Below are 21,894 nucleotides of genomic sequence, written 5' to 3' on the forward strand. Positions count from 1 at the left end.
AATGTACGGATCGGGTCCATAAGCACGTAAGATCTTGGGTATTAATGTGCAAAGCAGAAGACAAACCTTGTTTCAAGGATGTAAGTGTTGGGTTGGAGCCGGGATGTAGGAGCTCAGCACTCTGCTCCCTACTGCCCTTCAGCTCACCGCTGCACACCCATAAATCAGCCATCCCAGTCCTTTGGGGGAATCCTTCAAGCTCCAGCAGTGAGCATCTCCACACAGCAGCTGTTGCTGTTCCTTCTCAAAACCAGAAAGGAGCGGTGATGCAGGGAAAGTTGCTCTCGTGCCCTGTGCATATTCCAAGCCAAGATAAAGATTTTAAAGTAAAACACGCTTGCTGTTTGTATTAAAGTCATGAAAGACTGTCCGTACAGTCTGGGTAATCTGTCAGTGCAGAAGGAGACAGGCCTCCCGCCTTCCAAATGTTATGACCCATTTTAGCAATAATAGTTCTTTAAAGTTTCATCTTTGCTTATGTTTTCAAAGACAAAGATGAATGTGCTTGTCTGTTTGTGTATGGTCTCGAATATTGAGAGCTCAGTAGCTCACATGGCTTGGATTTGGGTAAATATTGAACAAAGAATTATTCAGTTGATCAAATGAAATGACTATTCCCTTGCCTGAAATTAGTTGCCTGCACCTTCCTGCTTTGAAATTTAATAACCATGCCCTGATTTGATAGGCCACACAATATGCCATCTGGATATACATTGTAAATCCCTCAGGCAATCAGGTTATGAGAATGAAGATATTTATTTTCTGCTTTTTGCATCAGTCAGATCATGCAAAACAAAGCTTTGATTGCAAAATAATTCCACAGGCAACCATAAATAACTATCTGTAAAGAGAGTTTCCTTCACCTTGACTAATTCCTTCTCTGTAGGAAAGATTTGCAGAAGGAGTGGGAAAGAACATATCATGTTCAACAGAATTCTAACGAACGTCACATAGTTTGCACTTGCAACATTTTAATACCATAAAGGCCATGCAAACCATCCATTTGTGCTAAATTAGTATGGGATGAGTAATGAAATATTTTAAATCTGTGATTATGGAAGATGTAATTTGTCTTTCCTTTTTTAGTAGGTAAGCAAAACAGGTAACACAAAGAGGCAGCATCAAAAAGACTAAGAATTAGAGAAGATGCTCTCTGCTTTATGGATATCTGAGATACCATGGTAACACAACTTCTATTCACTGCAGAATGGTAAGATAGCACCAAAATGCTGGGCAGTTAGAGGAATTAAGATGCTCCTGTGTCTGCAGCTAGTCCGCTAGTTCACCTTTGGGATCTGAGCATCCACCAATAATATGCAATATGTTTATAAGCAGCCGTTTGTGTGTTTTGTAAGCAGTGCAGACCTTAGGTCAAACAGCTGGAAAGAATTTTTCATCGTTTATTTTTAGTTTAATTTCCTAGGGAAGCAAGCCATTTCTGATCTACTTCTCTTTGGAAAGCTTTAAGAGCACTCGGCAATTGAATCAGGTTTGTAGAGCCTTGAAGATACTACAGGCCTCCAGTTTCTGTGCAATAGCTGCTCAAGCAGAAAGGTTAAAGGGGGAAGACTGCAATCAAGGCTGCGCTAATTCTGCTGCTCTCAGAACTGCTTGTTAGAATATTTTACTCTAAGGTTACTCCCACTCATTCAGGAGCAGAAAACCTCAGGCACGCTTGTAACAGGGTTGTTTGTGCTTAGCAACACTACTGGAAATAGAATGGTTAGATAAAGAACGCAGAGCTTTGTAAAGACTACAAGTGTTTTTAATTAAAATATAACCGCTGCGATGAATATTTTGTTTCTGAAGCAAACCTGTTACTGTAGAATGTCATGGGTTTCCCAAGGAAACTGGAATCTTCAAGGTTAATAGCTAGTGCAAGCACACAGCAAAGCAACAAAGAAACATGTAAACCTGAGGAAACCTTTCAGGGAACAAAGGATTCTCTGATATTGCTTTCCCTGGTGTATGCACAGACTTTGTGACTATGCTGTCAGCCCAGCTGTCCTTTTCTAGACAAGCCACCTTTCTACCAAGTGTCAGCCTGCTCACGTGTGCCTGCTGTGTCCGTCTGCTTGTGGGAGCAATTGAGGCAGCAGTATGTGCACCATCCTCAGAGCACTTTTGCAAAATGAAAGGGACAAACTGAGCATGGCTCCTGCAGAGATTGCAGTTTAGGTATTTGCCTCCACAGATTTTGCCAGTGTGATTCTGCTTGTACCACTGACTCCATCCAAAAACAGATTTTCTTACCCTCTCCTGGGATTAGGCCAGGGAAGAGCACCAGTGCCTGGGACTGCTGTTCCCAAGAAAGGAAGTGTGATCCTCCACTGGGATAGGGAAATTTTGCTCTAGGCAGGAGGCTGTTTTATGCACAGCTGTTTTGCAGAAGTTGACATGATTTGAATTCAGTCCCCAGAACTGCAGCATTTCTCTCTTACTGTAACTCCTGTGATCTTCTGATGGCAGCGAGGAAGAATATTGTTCCCTTTAAAACTGATCTTTGAAACACTACACATAGGGCACTTTGGCTCCATTAGTGTTTGCTATGCCTGTCTTGAGCTGTCTGTAAAAGAAATAGCATCGACATGAGGAATGTGAGGAAGGCTGCAGGCACTCTAACAGTCCTCACTCCTTTGTTATCCTTAGTTTCCCATTCACCCAGTAGAATCTGAGCACTGGGCAAATGAAACTGCACTTTCCTGCTCCGAGAACTCCAACATCTTCACTCTTGCCACAAGTCTTGAAATGAGTTTGTTCATGTTTAGTTCCTTAGCTTCAAAGAAATGACTTTCGAGAGACAGGCAGAGATTTGGCCCTTAATTAATTTAATTCGTTTCACTTAGCTGCCAGTAGATGGCTCTCTGAATTTACAGACCCATGTTTACTTCTTTGTTTATTGACTAATGCTGGACACATTTGCAGTGGAAAATGTATCCAATGTTTTTGCTTTGAGGAAGTTTATGTAAGAAGAACAAGGAAGCACTGGCTGAGTAAATGGACTGCTAACAAACAAAGCATGGGATCAGTTTGCTTCTTGCAAAATGGTTTGCAGCTACAGCACAAAAGATTTTTCTTGTGCAGAACTTAATTTAGGAGTTATCAGATTCAATGAGTTGCACCTGTGTTCAGAACATGCACTTACCAAATTTCGTTATAACCAAGTAAGATTTGTTCTCAATTAAAAAACAAAACCAAAACCAATTTAGTCGCTTATTTTAAAGGATGCATGTGGTTTATGGGAAGGAATGCTTCTGAACTTACAGCAATGCTTCTTCATTCATTAGGGCAGATGTTTCACAGACACACGTGTGTTGTAGAGCACCTTGTCTAGGCTATGAGCTTTAGACAGGTAGTTGCTCAGACCCAGCATAGCTCACAGATATAAACACAACTATTTGTCCCTTGCATTTTAACAACATTTATTAGAGAAGAGTGACTTTCAACGTGGCAGTCCATGTTATGATAACTTGCTGGGCTCCTCCTGAGCCCCCACATCAGCGGGGTGACTAGAAAGGAAATGCAACAGATAGAGTGGAGCCTCATCAACGTCCACAGTGTCCCTCACCTCCCAGTTCAGCATATGCTCTGTCCTGCTGAAGCATCAATGTGCCCAGGAGAAGTGAGCATCACCCCTTTTCACTGACAAGTGTGCTTACCTGGAGCAGCAGATGCCTTATTGATGGCTGTGCAGATGGGCTAACTTCTTTGGGATGTAGTAGGGTCTTTCCAAGGCAGATTCATCCCATCTATGGAATCACATGTAAAACAACACAAGTGCCTCCTTTTTTGCTTTCTAAAATGGGGTTAAAAATTACAGTGTGCTGAAAGAATGTCACCCTAATTTAAAGAAAATAGTTCTGTTTTCTACTCCAGGTAAAATGTGCCACACAACAACAGTTGCTTTTGAATCAGAAGTTGCTTGTTTCCAAAGAGATGTCTAGAGAAAAGTGTTTTTCACACTGAAATCCCGCATCACAGGTTGTCCACACTGTTTTTATGAAGCATGAGTTTCTTTCTTCAGACAAAACGTTTCCTCCTATTAATTATCTTCACTTGCAAATGAGAAAACAGAGGCAGATAGGTTATGTGACTCAGCGCCTGTCAGTGACAGCACTTGAAATAATACAGACATGCCACAACGTCAATCATACTGATCTGTCAGTGATACGGAGTCAGGATTTATTGTCACCATGAATTTTCGTGTCTGGCATTGTTTTTTTGATTGTGAAATACTCCCATTTTTCCCATCGTATTTCTTTTTCCTTGATTTCTCTTGGTTAGTACTCCATACACTGCAACATTCAGATTCAATCTGCAGGATCTCTTTACAAGGGCCAGCCTGAGGTCTCTCAGTACTTAAAGTCATTGACACCAACTTTGTAGGCTGTTGCTGGGTTGTTAGAAGGTGAGTAACAAATCTTCATTATGAGGGTGAAGTGAAGAAAGGTGAACTACCAAGGGGAAGTTCTTTCCTATGAGAGTGGTGAGGTGCTGGAACAGCTGCCCAGAGAGGCTGTGGATGCCCTGTCCATCCCTGGAGGTGTTCAAGGCCAGGTTGCATGGGGCCTTGGGCGGCCTGGTCTAGTATCAAATGTGGAGGTTGGTGGCCCTGCCTGCAGCAAGGAGGTTGGAGCTTCACGATCCTTGAGGTCCCTTCCAACCCAAGCCATTCTGTGATTCTATGATTCCTTCCCTTGCCCCATTTTAGCATATAGCAAGTTGTACAAAGGCCCTTCACTGCACAGGAGAGACTGTTGCCATAATTCAAAGCTTGATTGCTCTCAGCTATATTCCTGCTCTTCCAGCAAGGCTGCTGTCTCTCTGGCAAGAGTGGCAGGGCAGGACGGGTGTCCCCACCTCAGCCAAAAGTTCAGAGCTCTGCTTCCTTGTGCTTTCAGATGTCAGAGCACATCTGTGTCTCACCCACTGCCCCTCTGCTGGTTGCTTCCAGCACTGAGGTGGCTGCGCTGCTGGAAGCAAGTTTGCTGCAGCTCGTCTGGCCAAGCTTCAGCTCAGGAACAGGCAGTGCAGAGCAGGGCACTGACAGATAAGTGGTAGTGACCTCTGACAGCCCACACTGACAAACCAGCTGTAGAAAGCTTTAAATAAGGGATACATAGCTTTGGGGGATAATACTGAGCCAACTTTGCATGCACTGCCAACAAAACAAGTTCTTCTGTCAGGGGTGAGAATGAAACCTAAAATCCAGGAAGTCTCTTCATCAACCACTGACACTGTGTCTGTGTGGCAGGGTTTGGGGCTGCATTGCTCTGTGGCACCTCCTGGCAGTGACAAGAATGTTCCTTTCCAGATATGCAGGATTCTCAGTTTCACTATAGAAGAGTTGGGCAGCAACATTCTCCTTTCAAGCAGAATGAAACAAGTCCTCCTGCATCTCCACTGATGGCTATTTGGAAAAGAAATTCTATGCAAGGAAATATATCTGGTGATTCTGCATGTAAAGGATGGACAAAAACTCAGACGTAAGGAGGTGAATGAATGGCTGTTCGGCTTATCCTGCCCACCCTCTGTGATGGATTCATCCCACCTGCAATTCCACATGCCAGCAGCAGTTCAGCAGCAGAACTCTTTATCCTGGCAGAGGCTGGGGATGTTTCCTCCCCTTCCCCTGTGGTGAGGAGCAGCCCTTTCTCCATTGCATACAACGGGGCTTTGCTTTGCAGCATCCCCATCTGTGTGCAGTGTGTGCGCATCTGCGTAGCGCATGCCAGCACAGTTGTGTAGCAGGCCACAACCTCATCTCCACCAGATTCACTTCGTACTCACACGGAGTCTGCTCAGCTCACACATGTATATATCTGTGGATTTCAGGGCCTGACATTCCCCGTGTAACAGATGCTGGAAGCGATCACACATCGCACACAGATGGCATCGGCCCAATTCACACTTGCAACTTTGGGACACTTCCGGGATTGCTATTAATAGTCTTCTGCTTTAGATTAATGCACGGCACGTGTCGGCGCAGCATTGGCTCTGCTTTATCTGTGGGGACGCGGCCTGGATTCAATCTTTGCCTTTGAAGTACTGAAATAGCATTGCACGGCAGCACAGCCTCAGGACAGAGTGATGGGAGTCGCGTCACGCCGCTTCGAGGCACCGCTGGGGCTTTGGGGCTGAGCTTAGCGCGATACGCCGGTCTCTCTTTGTTCCCAACAGCCAAACCCTGCTGTTCTGAAGGAGAGCGAAGCATCACAGCGCTCGGCCTTCACAACGGCAACGGCACGGCTCAGCCCGCCGGGGAAGGAGGCGGCGCCCGCGCGGGGCCGGCGCCGGGGCTGCGGACGCTGCCGGCACTGAGCGGCGGCCGCGCCCGCGCGGGGACAATGCGTCCTCCGAGCGCCGTATGTCTGCGAGCAGCGGCGCCGCGCCGCCAGCAGGGGGAGCAGCGGGCGGGCACGGCCAGCGCCGGGGGGGGAGCCGGGCCGGCAGCGCCGCGCGGGTGCGCGCCTCCGCCGAGCATTACGGCGCCCGTTCCCGGCTCCTAGCGCCGAGCGAGCCATGGCCGAACGCCGCGCCTTCGCGCAGAAGATCAGCAGGTAGCGCGGAGCGGAGTGGGGGGTCGGGGCCGGCGGGGGGCACCGCCGCGCTGCGCCGCGCCCATCGGGGTCGGCCCGGCGTCCCGGCCCCGGGGCCGCTCTGCGGGGCCCGGCGGGGCGTGCGGGGCGGGGCAGGGCCGGCTGCGGGGCCGCGCTGGGGGCCGCGGTTCCCCCGACAAAGGCGTGGTGGAGGCGGCGTGCGCCCGGTGCCGCTTCCCTTGGGGATAAACCGAACGGAGCCGTTTGAGAAGGGCAGCGGGACCGAGCCGCCCGCCGCAGCAGCTCGCTCTGCCCGCACAATGGGCCCGGCCCGCCGGTACGGCCCTTTGTGTGCGCGGAGCGGGGGGCCGGCGGCCTCGGGCTCCGCATCGCGGCGTTGTGTGCGTTGTTTACTTCTTTAGTAACGAAGGAATATTTATGGAAAATCTCCCCGCGCCTTCTCGAGCCCCTTCGGGGTCTGACGGGGTTCGCGGTTCTGTTGGCAGTTCTCAGCGGACGCCTCCCCAGCCCCGGCCGATGGGGCTGAGAGCAGGAGCGAAGGCTGGGTCGTGTGTACGTGGTAAAGCGGCGAGTATGGGAGCTGTGTCTGATCCGATGGTGGAGAAAGGCCGCCAGGAAGGGAATTGATGGAAAGGGCTGTGTAGGACTGGGGCGGCAGTGGTCCCACCCCGACGTCGCTCCTTTCAGCGCTCTGCCACGGCTCAGCGTCTCCGGAATGCTCTGCTGCCGGGCTGTAGCCATAGAAATCATCACATGGGGGACAAATAGTAGAAGTGGGACCGAAGAAGCTAAGCAGCGTGACAGGAAGTTCCATAAAATGGCCCTAGGATGGGTCAGTGCTGCTGGTGCACCTTCTGCCTCTGCCAGCTACTAGCTTGGCACAGTAGATAGATTTTACCCACCAAGACAGATGCACTTTGGTGGTTCTAGTATTCATCTCACAGGGTGCTACGGCATGGGTTGCAGCTGTGCCATCTTTGTACCTTTTGATCTAATGCACTCGATGTGTTTTCATGCCAACCCAGTGGTGGCATTTTATGCAAGTAGAGGCAGTCTTTTTAATGTGCCAGGTTCATTTGTGGAGTTGGATGTTCTTGCATGCTGTGCTTGCTAAACACTGGGTAGCGTGCAATGGCATCAGCTTGGAACAGAGCTGCTGTGTGTTAGGTTGGATGTTAGGAAAGATTCTGCCCTGAAAGAGCAGTCGGGCACTGGCATGGGCTGCCCATGGACTGGTGGGATCACCAGCCCTGGGGGTGTGTCAGAACCAGGGGGACGTGGCCCTGGGCACAGTGGACTCAGTGATCTTAGATGTTTTTTTGAATCTTAATGATTCTGTGATCTCCAAGTCCTCATCCTGGAGGATATCCTTATTTACATGACTGCTGCCTTTCTGCCTGGGATTTCCCATGTTGGAGTGTTGCCTTCAGGTTTGTAATTCATGGGCAGCACACCCAGTGCGTGTGAACCAAAAACCTGTGGGCAGAGATGTGTACCCAGAGGTGCTCGCACTGAGCTGTAGCCCTTTTCACCAACACAGAATATGCTGCTCTGCAACTTAGAGTTTCAGAGGCTGAGGGATTTGGTCACAACAAACAGCATCCGGAAGTCCCACGAGCTGTCTTGATGGCTGCTGGAAGCCCTCCCTGGCTGCATTGTTTAGAGAAGAATAGATCCATCCCATATTCACACTCTGCCCTCCGGTTTGGCTTGCTCGTTGAGGTACACATACCATTTGTCTTATTCACACACAGGAAGTGGTCACACTGCTCTTGGTTTGGCCATTTGTGTGTAATTCAGTTGGGGTGTAGTTCGAATCTGTAAATGTGAATTTCTTTAAGGCTTACCTAGCAAAGAGATAGAAGTTTCTAAGCTGCTTGTTGCAGTAGTGGGAGGAAGGAAAAAAAACAACAACATTGTCTCTTTTTCTTAGAAAAACCGCGGATGTGGTCTTTGCAAAACTGATTTATCATGCTTTCTTCAACCACTGTGGTACACCTCAAAGATAGGCACAGAACTCCTGTGCCCTGTGGAGTCTGTTTATCACTATTGGAGCATTTAAATACTCATGTGGGCACTTCTCAATGGCTGCTGCAGCAGTTTCAGAAAAATCTGGCCTGCTAGAAGATGTCTTTCTGACCAGGTTATACTGCTTTTCTACTGGAAGGCTTCAAGCTTCAGCAGATTTTAACTTGAACTTTGGCCATCACATGCGCTTACTAATTCTTGACCTTAGCAGAAGAAGCTCTTGAGTTAAACTTATTAGAGTGTGGTAAATGATATCTGAAATGGTTAATTTTTAATTGAAAATACACTGTTAAATCATTTTTCTATGTAACTATTGGAACATCCTTCTGTAGCATCATGATACTTCTGTAGTCGCTTGTACAGTGCTCACAGAATCATAGAATCATTTGAGTTGGAAAAGGGCTTTAAAAGCCACCTGGTTCCATTCTGCTGCAACAAACAGGGCCACCCATAGCTCCATAGGTGCTCAGAGCCCCTTCCCTGACCTTTGGTGCGTGCAGGGTTGGGGCATCCATCACGTCTCTGGGCTCTCTGTGCCAGTGCTGTAGTGTTTCTTCCATCTCTCTGTAAAAGAAGAGCTGTGTTTCTGTTCAGTGCCTCTGTTCAGCTTATATGGTGCTTGAGGGACTAGAAAAGAGTTGGTAAAGCTGAGATCCACGCTGGCAGAGGTAAATGCAGGTGTTAAGACCTCTCAATAAAAGCCAAACAGATGTCAGTAATACATTGAGGAACATACAGTAACAACTGAGGAACTCTGAACTGCCTGTCCTCTCCCAGCAGGGGCTGAGCCTACAGTCCCAGTGCTGCATCTGGCCCCCCTGGGGTTCCTGCCATGCGCTCACCCCTTCAACTCTGAGCACTGCACTTTTCCAGCTGAAGTATCCCCATATTTTTTCAGGATATGTTGTTGTTTGGCAGAGAAATGGGATGTGGAGGCCCTGTACTCTGAAGCTCAGTAGTGAGCTCATAGTCCTAGCTGCTGAATTGTGTTGTATCACACAGCCCATCTTTCCAGGGGTAAACGGTGGAAAAGTTCTGCAGATTTGGTCAGAATTCAAATAAAGAAGATGGAAGAAATGCTCTATAAACATCATGCAGCATACATGTTTGGGCAGGTGAACATAGCCTTTCCTACAAGCCTTGGTCTGTGCCCTCTCATTGTCCTTAAGCCATCCTGCTGCTTCAGTGGGACCATCACCATTTGGAAGATGCTTGGGTGAGTTGTGTCCTTTCTGAATTCTGCAGCTGAACAGGATTCTTCTGGCCTGGAATAATGCCCCTTCCTTGCCCTCTGTTTTCCTGTGCATTTCAACCTCACGCTCTCCAAGTTTGATTTTTACTGGTGGAAAAACTCCATTTGTGTTGGTGTTCATTTGAAGCCCCTTTGCGTTGCCTGAACAATGTTCCAGGGAGACTGACAAACACCTTTACCCTGCCTAGGGGTAAACAGAGCTGGTGTGAAGCCTGCGCCCACTGAAAGTGATAGCAAAGCTGTCACTGGCTCCCACCAGCATCAGAAATGTGGTTGCAGGAAGGTATTCAGGGAGTTTCTTCTCGTGTTCAGATGCCTTTTGCATTGTCAAAATGCTCTCACAGATAGATGGAAGTATTTTTAACACAAGCTTTAGTGCAGCTTTTTCCTCCTCTCCAAAAGTCATGCTGCCTGCCCTGTGGATGTCTCGTGCTGGAGCCAGCAGTGCTCCAAGAAGCGTTTGGGAATCCCTGACTGCTCTGTGAAAGCAAGAAGAGAACAGCTCATCCCTACAGCTCAGCTTACTTTGTCCAAGGCTTCCTTGTTTTTCCTCAATGTGAGACGTGCCTTTGTTCTCTCCTGAAAGGTCCAGCCCTGCGGTGATTTTCACAGGCAGGTATGTTGGGAGCTCAGCCAGGGGTGACCCTTTCCGCCTTAGCACTCAGATGCCGTCAGAAGAGCACCCCAGGTAGCATTCCATGGTGTTTGCTGCTTTAATTGATGGTAAAGAAGAAGGGAACACATTGTTCATCTTCCGTGTTAAGAGCCCACGCTTATCCTGCAGTGGTTGGGATCAGGCTGAGTATTTCCTCAGCAAGGGGTTGTAAATCAAACCCGTTTCACTCAAAGGGAGGAAGTGGGACCTGAGGTTTTGCAGGAAGGTGGTGGTCAGGGCATGCCTGCACTGGTATCTTACTTGGGCTCCTTGTCTGCTGTACCACGTACCCACTGACTCATGCCATGGAGCAAACGTGGATGGTGCTGTCCTGTTGGACAGGAGGGGCACTCGTGGACAGCTTGTCTCGCCTGCAGCCCAAGACAGAAAACTAGCTCATGCCATTCAGCTTTGGGAATTCCAACCCAAGTCTTTGCCATGGATTGGTGCAGATGCTTTGCTGGACCAGGCTGCCTTTCTCAAGAGGCAAATGCTCACTGAATGCAGAGACCTGTGTTTGAGACACAAATTGCAGACAGGAGTAATAATTTTGTAATGAGCATGAGGGGTGAATCAAACATTTTGCGGTACTCTCTCAAAATGGGGCAGGCTGTGGAAAAGAGACTTCCTCAAACTGGATGGAAAAAGTAAGATGTCTCCTATGAAATGCATTGCAAGAAAAATTGAGTATTTGTATGGAGAACCCAAAAATGGCAGCTCTCACTGCGTGGTGCTGAGTAGCTTGGTGCTAAACTAGATTGTACTAGCAGAAATAGGAATAGAAACCCTTTGTTAAGCTCCATTTTGGGCAAAGATTGCCGGTTCCATTTCTGTTATTTGTTACATCCCTAAGTGTTAATGCAGCATATGATGTAGATGGGCCGGGCTGTATCCTGAGCCAGCTCTTCTGAGAAGGAGAAGAGTTTATAACCTTAATTGACATAACCCAGCACAAAAAGGGTATGAAGTTCCCTCTGAGGTCTCCACGAGCCTTTCCTTGGGAAGAATTGGTATTTCCAGTGTGCTTCTTAAGTTAAAACCAAAAAGGAATGGTTTTTCATTTTGGTAGCATCAGCCCTATAAAAGCAAAAATGTATTTCTGTGTGTAATAAAGAAAGATGGAAGTACAAACAAATGGCTGCATTCCGTTTGCAGCTCCGAGCGCTTAGAAAATGACCAGCTGTGTTTTGCTTTAGAAGCCAATTCCAAGGGGATTTTTTTTTTTTCCCTCTCCTTTGTCTGTTTCTTTCTGTGTAAACCACATGCACATAACAATAATTAACCAGTGAAGGAGGTCGGAAGGGAAAAGGCTGGAAAAGATGCACTTTAAACACAGAGATCTTGGGCTTCATGAGGCTATGAGCTGCAATTAACTGGAAGGTTTGTCTAAGGATCCCAGGTGACATGATGAATATAAGGTAGCTGTTAAAGGGGCAGAATTTGGATACTTTTTTTGAGATTTATTTCTTTTTTCTGGTTATGTTTGGTGCAGTATATTTTCTAATCTAAGGAAGCTTAGATTCTGGTGGGCATAGAAATAATGTTTGGGGTTATCATGTAGCATCCGAAGCATGATGCTTTCCAGTAGTGGTTCACTGTGTTTGTGAATGCTGTGGTACAGAAGCCAGGTAGGTCTGTGCACCAGACTGCAGGCATGGAGCAAGTTGTAGGAGATCCTACAGAGGCCTGTAGGGGACCTGAGGTCTGCGTGCAGCCAGCTCATCCCAACTACAGCCACGCTCACACCAACACAGAGCTATCACCTGGAAAAAAGGACCAGGAGTCTCCCTGGAGCTGATCTCAGAGCATGGGGCACCAGCCACACATTGGGCTCGTGGAGAGCTGCTGTAACCAGAAGGAGCTGTGCTGAGTGCTGTGCTGGATGCCTGTGGCTTCCAGCGGCCTCCCAGCAGAGGATGAGTTTCCTCTTCTGGCTGTGCTTTCCACCTGGGAGCAGTGCACTTCTCATGAAGCGGGGAAAGATGTTTAGTTTTTCTGGTGTTGCACTGCATGGCCAAATGCAGGCTCTGATCTGCCATTCTGCACAGAATACGTGTGGAGTTTGAGATGAGGCTTAAAGCAGAGGTTGTCTATAACCCTGGGCAAGCTTTTAAATCCCATCAGCTGCAGATGCTTTATGTTTTCCATGCCGAACAGCCATCTTAATACATTCAATTTTTCCTGTAGATACTGGCAGCATGTGTGCTTTGTTTTGTATGTGCGTGGTGGGATGGAGAAGATGGTTATTCTGAGGGCAGTCTGACACCCTGAGTGCTGTCCATCCCCAGCAGAAGCTGTTTGCCCTGCTTTCAGAAGCCACCCTCCAGAAGTGAAAACATAGTCCCCTGCAGATAAAGGCAAACACAAAGCAAATGGCTTCTTGTAACCACAATAAATAAAACTTATTGTTTTTTTTTCCTTCTGAAGTCTACTTTTTTAAAAGACAAAATAATGCTTCCTCTGGCTAATCTCACTGCCGTCGTCCAGCATGAGGAAACATCTGCTCTTCATGGTAGGCTTGGTTGTCCCAGTCAGTTCCCATTCGGTTTCCTTCTCTAACACCAGCATCAGTTGCCTCCATGTGCCTCCACCCCTGCCCTAAATCAGGAGCAGCCTGAGGCTCCGGAAAGCTTTAACCATCTTTACGTGCAGGGTTTTAGCAGCCCTTGCACCACAGTAATGTGTCATGGTCCTACTGCTGCCTTCCTTCTTTGAAAAGGGGGAGATGCTTTTGTTGTGACCCAGCTGGTTGTTTTTCTTGTGTGATTTCGGCCCACCCTATGTGGGATGGCTTTTCTGCACCGGGGGTGGGCTGTTGGAGGGGCTGGCTGTTGGACAGAGAGTGGCTGCCCGTCCTCATTGCCATGGCTGCAAAAACTGAAAGTAGGCAAGAGCTGAGAGAGCAGAGCACAGGGGAGGATGTGTGACCAAACCTGGGACTGCTGTGGGATGTGGAGAGATATTTCCATGGTAGGAACTGGTTTTAAGTTGAAGGAGGGAAGATTTAGGTTGGATGTTAGGGGGAAGTTCTTTACTAGGAGAGTGGTTAGGCCCTGGAACGGGCTGCCCAGGGAGGTTGTGGATGCCCCGTCCTTGGACGTGTTCAAGGCCAGGTTGGACGGGGTCCTGGGCAACCTGATCTGAATGTGTATGTTTGGTGGCCCTGCTAGGCAGGGGGGTTGGAACTACATGATCCTTGGGGTCCCTTCCAACCCGGGTGATTCTGTGATTCTGTGATTCTGTGATTCTGTGAACTGGAAAGAGCCTGCCGGGAACAAGTTTGTACATATGTCATGTATTCTATTGCCACGTATGTGCACTGAAGAGCAGTTCACAAAAGGAAAAAAAATGTACTTGTAGCCTTGCTAGAATTTTGCAGTTCTCCAGGAGTTTAATATACATGGTTTATTCTCACCAGACAGCACCATTCCTGTTCCAGCTAGCATGCTAAGAGCTTGGTTTTATTCCAGCAGCAGAGTATAGCACGTTTGATTCGTTGTCTTCACTGTCATTCTTTTACAGTGGTAATGTTGTCCGTGTCTCATTTCAGAACCGTGGCAGCTGAAGTCAGGAAGCAGATCTCAGGGCAGTATGGAGGGTCTCCCCAGCTTCTCAAAAACCTCAATATTGGAGGCAGCGTCTCTCATCACACAACCGTAAGTAATGCTTGGAACATGGAAGAGGGAAGGAGGTGTGCATGGTTATTCTGACCATTGTTCAGAAAGAAATTGCAGTGCCTGTTCACACAGGAGTTGGACTCCTATGGTGGTTGTTATGGGTCCTTTCCAACTTGAGGTACTCTGTGATTCTGCAGTACTGACATGTTGTTGTCTTAACACTGATAACACTAAGGTAAATAATTCTGTGCAAGAAGTGCTGATTTTGGAGATGTCTGTCCTGCACATCAGTTGGTGTGGCTGGGAGTCTGTGTTCCTGCAGAAGCTTTGTAGGACACTGGGGCTCCTTTGACCAGCTCTTATTTGCTTTATCCCAGAGCAGCTTGGATGGGACATTAAATTCCACGCGCATGTCTGGGTGTCTGCAAAGAGCTCTTTGCATGCTCATGCTCTTTAGGTACAGTATTTTAGTCTTCTTTGACATTCTTAAGAGTAGAACCACAGTTACAAAGCTCATCTGGTCTTCAGATGTATTTTAAATATTACGGTGAAAGCTTGAATACAATTATTCCTCAGGAATGCGTATTTATTTATGTGTTCACAGTCCACTTCTAAGAGTGGTTGAAATGTAGGCCAAGTTTTCAGGAACACCCTTTCTGAAATCAGATTTTCTTGCACGGACTCTCAGTAACCTTCAAATTTTATTCAGTGTGGTGGTACAAATTTCAAGAGTTCAACAAACTTTTTCAGGCTGGAGCTGTATTTTGGATGTGTTCCTTTGATTTGGATTATTGCCCTGGGTCATGGAGTTTCTTCAGCAGCCGTCAACTTAGAAAACAAATACTGTAGGATCTTGCTTTCTTCAAAGAGGTTTAAATTGGTTCTGGCAGTGCTGGAAATATGCCCTGAATTTTCAGGAGTCCTCCTCTTGATCTGGAGTAATGTCCTGCGTGGTATTGTTGGTTCATATGCTTCTCTGCATCCCATGCAATGTGAGAAAGCTTTCTTATGCAGAGCACAGATGCGTCCTTAGGGCTGGTACCATCTCAAACAGGATCTTGAAGACTAAATTGACCTCTACCTTAAAAAGAATGATTTGCTGCAGGCTGAAAGTTCATCTTTAAAGAGATATGGCTGTGCTAGAATTGCTGGGAACTAGCATTTGTGTCATTTCCCTGTACATCAGCTGTGTAAGTACTGGGAGAGAAGAGGGCTGGTTTGGTCAGCTGTGTGCATGGCCTTATTGCTGAGTGAGCAGAAAGGAGGGAGGGGTTATGAGAACGGCGTCTCCAGGGATAATGCCTCATTGTAGCAATCTCTGTAGAGATGTGGGATGATAATGCAAAACCTTGATGTGGTGGTTCTGTACCATCTTTAGCACCCAGTAGTTAGGTGGAGGGGAGGCACCCCTGTTATTAGTGGCACAGACTGGATGGAGCACTTGGGGTCATGCCCCCACTTCCCTGCTGCGATGGATAGCTGGGGATTGATGTCTGCTTTTGAAGGGCCCATTGGATGTCCATCCCTCAGCTTTCTGTGCCTCGCTTGTCTCACATGATTTCATTGAGGAACAAGTTGGGTGAATTGCCCTTGTGCTCCCCTTTGCTTTCATGAAGTAAGATCTCTTTGGTGTACTTTGCCAAGCTGTTCTTCAGCCAGACATGTATGTGATAACTATTTTTCATTGGTTGCCCATATGAATCATCTCTTCCACTTTTTGTTTCTACATCTAAGGTTTTTTCGGCCTACTGTCGTAAAGAGGAGCTACAGAAAAGAAAGGGACAGACTCTTTAGCAGGCTCTGTTGTGACAGAGCAAGGGGAAATGGTTTTGAGCTTGAAGAGGGTGGATTTAGGTTAGATATAAAGGAAAAGTCTTTTACAGTGAGGGTAGTGAGGCACTTAGAACAGCTGCCCAATGGGGTGGTGGATGCCCTGTCTCTGGAGACTTTCAGAGTGAGGCTGGATCAGGCCCTGGGCCACCTGACCTGGCTGTGCTGTCCCTGTGCATTGCAGAGCAGTTGGACTGGATGACCTTCAGAGGTGCCTTCTAGCTCTAAGGATTCTATGATACTAAGTGTACGCGCTCAAAGCTTCAGTCCTGTCAACCTGCACATGCAATTCATAATACAGGATCAGATTTGTTGGGCACCGTCTTGTCATCTCTGTCTTTACTTCTTGGTCTCTCATTATCCTGTTGCTGGTGTGGTTTTTTTGGTAGATCTACGTGAGCATCTTTAAAATCCTAGATAAGGTCATGCTAACTGGAAGCAGGCTCTGAGCCTTTCCCTCAAAATGCATTGCGTGACGCTTGATGTGATTAGCTGCTAGTTTGTCATCCTAAATTCTGTGCTGAGCAGAGATGCTTTTAGAAGAATGATTAACGTGGAGTGGTGTTTTATAGGAGATAGTCTGTGTGTTTAGGCAAGTCATGAGTCTGTCCTGAGGCTGCATCACATGGCAGAGGTTTTGCTTATAAGGAATTTTGGGTTAGTTTTTCTCCCTTAAGCATCCCTCAGAATCTGCTGTTCCTGTCTGTTCTGTTTGGTAGTAAAGGGGAAACATGACTTCTTTCAGTTGGAATAGTTGTTTGCTGTGGAGAAGTTCAAAAGTTTATCTGTCATATTACTATTATGGTGCAGAAATGGAAGGCCCTGAATCTGTGTGGCAGTGCTGTGTAGCTGTGCTGGCGTGAAAGCCTGAAGTAGGATTCCTGGTGTGGATTTCCATATTTTACTAATTCTTTGATTGAATTTCATGTGATTGTGTCCACAATGGCAGCAAGTTGTATTGCTGAAGGTGCAGCATGGACCTGGAGGACTTCTAATGATAAAGCACTCTCCTATGCAGTGCATCTTACTCCTCACACAGCTAGTTAGGATCCAGAGGAAGTCACAACGCTGATCCTCTGTTGTCTGCTGCCAACAGCAGCTGCTTCTGGGAACTCCTCTGTAAGTCTCATGATATCTGGTCTGATGTAGACATCCTTTAGCAGAAATCTATGCTTTTGTGAAAGAGTAGCCTCAGTGCTGAGCCATTGCTTCTCAGTGGCTGAAGCCAGGGCAGGAACTTCTTGCACTTGACGCATTTGCATGTGGTTGAACCCAAGAGTAGTGCAAGAGATGTCAGCTGAATTTTAGCAAGTCTGTTCGCTTCTGCTTCATGAGCAACAGCCAAAATACTGCCAGAACTGTTTCTAATTTTGTATCTGGTGATGCTGGGGAGGAAGAAGGCACTGCTTTCAACTGGCTGCACAAGTGTTTGTGGTTTATTATTGTCAACTTCCGCCCTTCTGCCACTTCAGGAGCAGCTGATTTTAATGGTGTGTTCCCCAAACCACAATGCAGGCCCAAAGCCATCAGAAGCCTTTCCTGTGTACCCTGTTGTGCTGGATGGCCCTCCTCACACGGTGCAGCCTTTGCAGCACGGAGCTTTTATTTTTGCAATCTAGAACAGAAGGCACTGATGGTTTATTGCTGAGAAAAAGGAGCCTGTAAGGTCCTAGTGAGATGAAGGAGCTTTTCTTTTTTGAAGCTACATTTGCAAGTCACTGGTAAATAGAGCATGTGTTTGCACCTTGCCATTGGGTTTGGGCCTGTACACCACAGGCTGTGCCCTCAGCTTTGTGCATTTATTTGGTGCTCCCTGGTGGGAACCTGTACTTCTGCTCCCACTGAACAGCTGCTTCAGACGACCAGTGGGGCTGAATTCTCCTTTCCCCCAGAGGGTGGTGAGGCACTGGAACGGGTTGCCCAAGGAGGCTGTGGATGCCCCATCCCTGCAGGCATTCAAGGCCAGGCTGGATGTGGCTCTGGGCAGCCTGGGCTGCTGGTTGGCAACATGCACATAGCAGGGGGTTGGAACTGATGAGTGTTGTGCTCCTTTGCAACCCAGGCCATTCTATGATTCTATGAAAACAGAGAGCTCTCACTTCCTTTCAGAGAATTCCCAGCAGCATGCGACATTTACTTTGTTTATTTGATGAACTGGACTGTTTACTATGCTCTATTATAATGCCTTGTGACTAACCACTTTCTTTTCTATTTAAGTTTGTTTTTTTTTTCTGTTGAGCTTCTCCTCATGCTATGGTGCTCATTAACTGTCTGCTGACCCTGTAATTGCTGCCAAACACTGTGGTGTGGCAGAGCACTGCAGTAGTTGTACCTGGACGAAGCCGGGTTGTTGGGCAGCACAGGGATTGCCATTAGTGCTGCTGAAGTGACTGAGAGGTTTCTCCACCGCCTGATGTGCATGGCTGGCTTTACTGGCTGCCTGTTGTGCCCATTTGGCTTCAGAAGAGCAGAGTTCAGGTTTGGATCAGTTTTTTCCCCATGTTTGTGGGCCTTTAGTGTGAGCAGACAATGCTACTGAAGGACAGTATTGCATAGCTGAACACTGCTATGAGGAGGAGCACTGTTATCAGAGATGATAATTAGTTTGGGATTGAAAGGGTGTGGATTCTTGGACATGATGTGATCTGACCACATCTGCTTTCAGTGCTCCATTTTCTTCATGTAAAATAAAGGTGCTGACATTTATGTATCTTTGTAAGGCACTACCAGCTTTATGGGCATTATGAGGGCTAATTGAAGCTTTGTCTTGGATTTATTGGATGTCACGCTTTTGTTCTTTGTGTTCAGAGATAGTATCTAATTATTAAATAAGAGAATATAGGTTCCTTTATATATTTCCATTGTTTATTTTAGCATTGCTTAAAAGAAGAGGAAAAGATAATTTATGCAAATGAATGGAAAACACTGCAAGGGAGAACCTGACAATAAAAATGCAGGATAGAAAAGGGCGTTTTGAAGTGTTCAGAGCCAAGTAATTTTATCACCAAAATTACTAAAATGAAAAGGAAAATGAGCCAAGTCTTAATGCTCTCTCAAAGCTGATTAAGGCTTAATAGTGAGTCCCATTATATGGATTTCCTGGAGGTTGTGCCCTGCCTGCCTGGATGGTCTGTCCTCATCAGCCAGGAGAGGATGGGAGAGGCATCCACATCCTCTTCCCCTCCTCCTCCCATCAGGGGCTGCTCATGGTTGACTTTGCTCTAGTGAGCAGCTCGGAGTGCTATGTACCAGTTATGAAATCAGTAGAACCCTGCTGCAGAGATCAAGCTTTTTATACATGAAGTTGGTGAGTCTGGGAGTCACTGAATGGTCAGTGAGTCTCATTTGTCTGTTTAAACAGTTTATATGTTGGCAGAGATAACTGATCTTAGCAAAATACTGAGTAAATTCTCTTACTTAACAGAAGCATTCCTGACAGGCCTGCTAATAAATAGTCAGCATCTAAAAATGCAATTAAATCCAGGAATAAAACACAGAAGCAAACTGATGTTCCATGGAAATGCTGATAATGCCCTCCATCGCAAAAGCATTCTTAATATTGGATTCAAATTACAAAGGAATTTTTTCCTATCCCTGTTGGTGTGCTTGCAGTGCCCTTCCCACAGGAGCTGTCATGGTCCCAGCAGGCTGATTTATGTGCTTAATCCGTGCTGTGGATGAGTGGCCCACTGGTAGTTGAGATGTGACAGAGCCAGGTGCTCTCCATGCAGAAGCACATGCATGCACGTGGCTGCTGCAGCTTGGTTTGTGCAGAGCCTATGCAAACCCTGAGGGTCAGGAGGGATCCATCTCTGCTGCTCTGATGTATTGTTTCTGCCAAAAGTGGGAAGCTGTGATTTTTCTGGTCAGACTATTTGATTTTTTAATCTCTTTAACAGTAGAGAGCTTTGATGTTTTCTTTGTCTTGGTTTCGGCACTCTCAGTTTCAGTGCGGTTAATCAGAGGGTCTCCATCTCTTTAGATCACTCTCAGCTCAGCACCCGCGTTTCCTTTATCAAAGCCTTTCTGGTTTTGAAGTTTCTTGTGGTGAAATTACATGACTCTGAGTCATCAAAGAGGATTCTTCTTACTCATCCTTGGAGGCACAACTTGTAGCTTCCTGCATTTCGTAAGAAATTGCTTTAATATTCTCAGATAACGAATTAGTTACTAATTAATAATTCCATACCCGTAGTGGCTCCTTGCATTAACAGCCAGTTATAACAGCAAATAACCTAGTTCTGTTCGTACAGAAAACCTCCCATGGCTTTGTGACTGGGTGTTATGTGCTGTACATATGCATGCATCTTGAAATGCAATGACAGGGGCGCTTCTTAGAATATGTGAGCCTTAGAATTTGGATTCGATGACTGTTCCTGGAGTAAGCACTAAGGTGAAATAAAATACCTGAACTCTGAGTCCTTTCTGTGGCCCACCAGATGTGCTGACTCCTGCAGCTCTCTGCCATCCCAGTGTCCCTGTGAGAGTGGCTGCCATGAGGACAGGCCATCTGCCTTCCTGCTGCTGGGAGGGACGTGCCAGTGTGCCCTGCAGACCCAGAGATAGCTGAGAGAAGGCTGAGGCTCAGCTTTGAAATGCTAATCTGTTTCTTCTGTCCTTCCAAGATGTAGCCCAGGGAGGCAGTGGGTGGGAAGTTGGTATTAATTTAGAATTTGAAGCTTTAGCACAATCTGTTACACTTTTAGCACATTAGGAACTGTTTAATATTTAAGGCGGTATTGAAGTTAAGATGGAACTTCGTCCTACTTTCAAAATTGGCAAGAAATATCACCCTGATTTTGAAAAAGTGCCTCGCTGCCAATTAAAAATAACAATCAGGATCCTCCCTAATCCTCCTGATGAGGAGCTCTGCAAGGTTAATTTTTCAAGGTCCCTATCGTGGCTGCACAGGGAGGTTTACTCCCACACAGGAGTCACAACCCTGCAGTCTTTGTCACTGTGATTTTTACAAGGCCCAGAGTTGTACTGTGATCCTCAACAGCAAATGCAAAGAGCGAGTCTCTCCCTTTGGGTATTTTAGATAACATAAACATTCCCTCATGGGAATCAGCATCTTGAGAGGACAGGGAGGAGGAAATGAGAAGGAAATGGTGATTTTCGTGGCTGTGCTGATGTATGCTAGCAGGAAATCTGCGGAATCCTAGCTTGTAGGTCTGTGTTGCTTAGGGCACGTGTCCCTCCAGAGAACTTGTGGTGCTCTGTACTGTGTGTGAGCTAGGCAACAAACTTTCAAATAGATCTAGAAATATCCCCTCTGCACAGCTGCTTGTGGAGGGAGAGGACAGATTAAAGTCCCATAGGCAAAAGTCAGAATGCCTGTGGATGTCAGGGCATGCAGCAGTGACGTACACTGGGTGTTCTCTGTATTCAAAGTCAGTGTCTGTGAGATGGAGATAATAATTGTCCCTTTTCCTGCCCTCTTTGCTGCTGTGATCCCTTATTGGGCTTCTGTACACTGCCCAGAAGAACAGAGCTTTACATTTTAGATACTAGTTTAGATTAATGAATTGCTTCATGAAGGAAGCAAACTGGGGCAGGAGGTTGTTCAGACAAGGGCACGTAATGATGGGTAATGAATGGTATCCTAATTAAATCCATCTTTGGTCATTTCTTAAACCTGATGGAGAAGTGGATCTATGGAGAGCATACCCACTGCCTGTTCACGGCTGTGATCGCGAGGCAGCCCCGCTGTCCCTGGAATTGCCTTGTCGTGCACATTTCTGATTGCTCTCTCCATGTGCACCAGCTGCTGCTGACCCCATCCCTGCCACTTGTACAAAGCCAACACCACGGTGTGCCTCTGCCCTTTGCTTTCTAGTTTTGCTTCCTTGATGGGGTAGAACAGGCTGTGGGCGTTGCAGCGTGGTGCCCTGTGTGCAGCATTCCTCCTGTGTCAGCCCTTTGCCCCTGCAGCTCATGGGTGAGCTGCTG

General features: G+C 46.9%; 1 protein-coding gene across 16 annotated transcripts in view; it reads left to right on the top strand.

The window, feature by feature from the left end:
• The first annotated feature begins 6,431 nt into the window (after window positions 1-6,431).
• DOCK7 (dedicator of cytokinesis 7) overlaps window positions 6,432-21,894 on the top strand; it is an 89,191-nt gene continuing 73,728 nt past the window's right edge. For all 16 annotated transcript variants that reach the window (XM_048944189.1, XM_048944190.1, XM_048944191.1 and 13 more), the window contains exons 1-2: window positions 6,432-6,560; window positions 14,046-14,151. In XM_048944189.1, the coding sequence (XP_048800146.1) occupies window positions 6,523-6,560; window positions 14,046-14,151 (144 nt within the window). In that variant the 5' untranslated portion in view covers window positions 6,432-6,522. The remainder of the gene's footprint in view (window positions 6,561-14,045; window positions 14,152-21,894) is intronic.

Source organism: Lagopus muta, chromosome 5 (assembly GCF_023343835.1).
Source record: "Lagopus muta isolate bLagMut1 chromosome 5, bLagMut1 primary, whole genome shotgun sequence".
Taxonomy (NCBI): Eukaryota; Metazoa; Chordata; class Aves; order Galliformes; family Phasianidae; genus Lagopus; species Lagopus muta.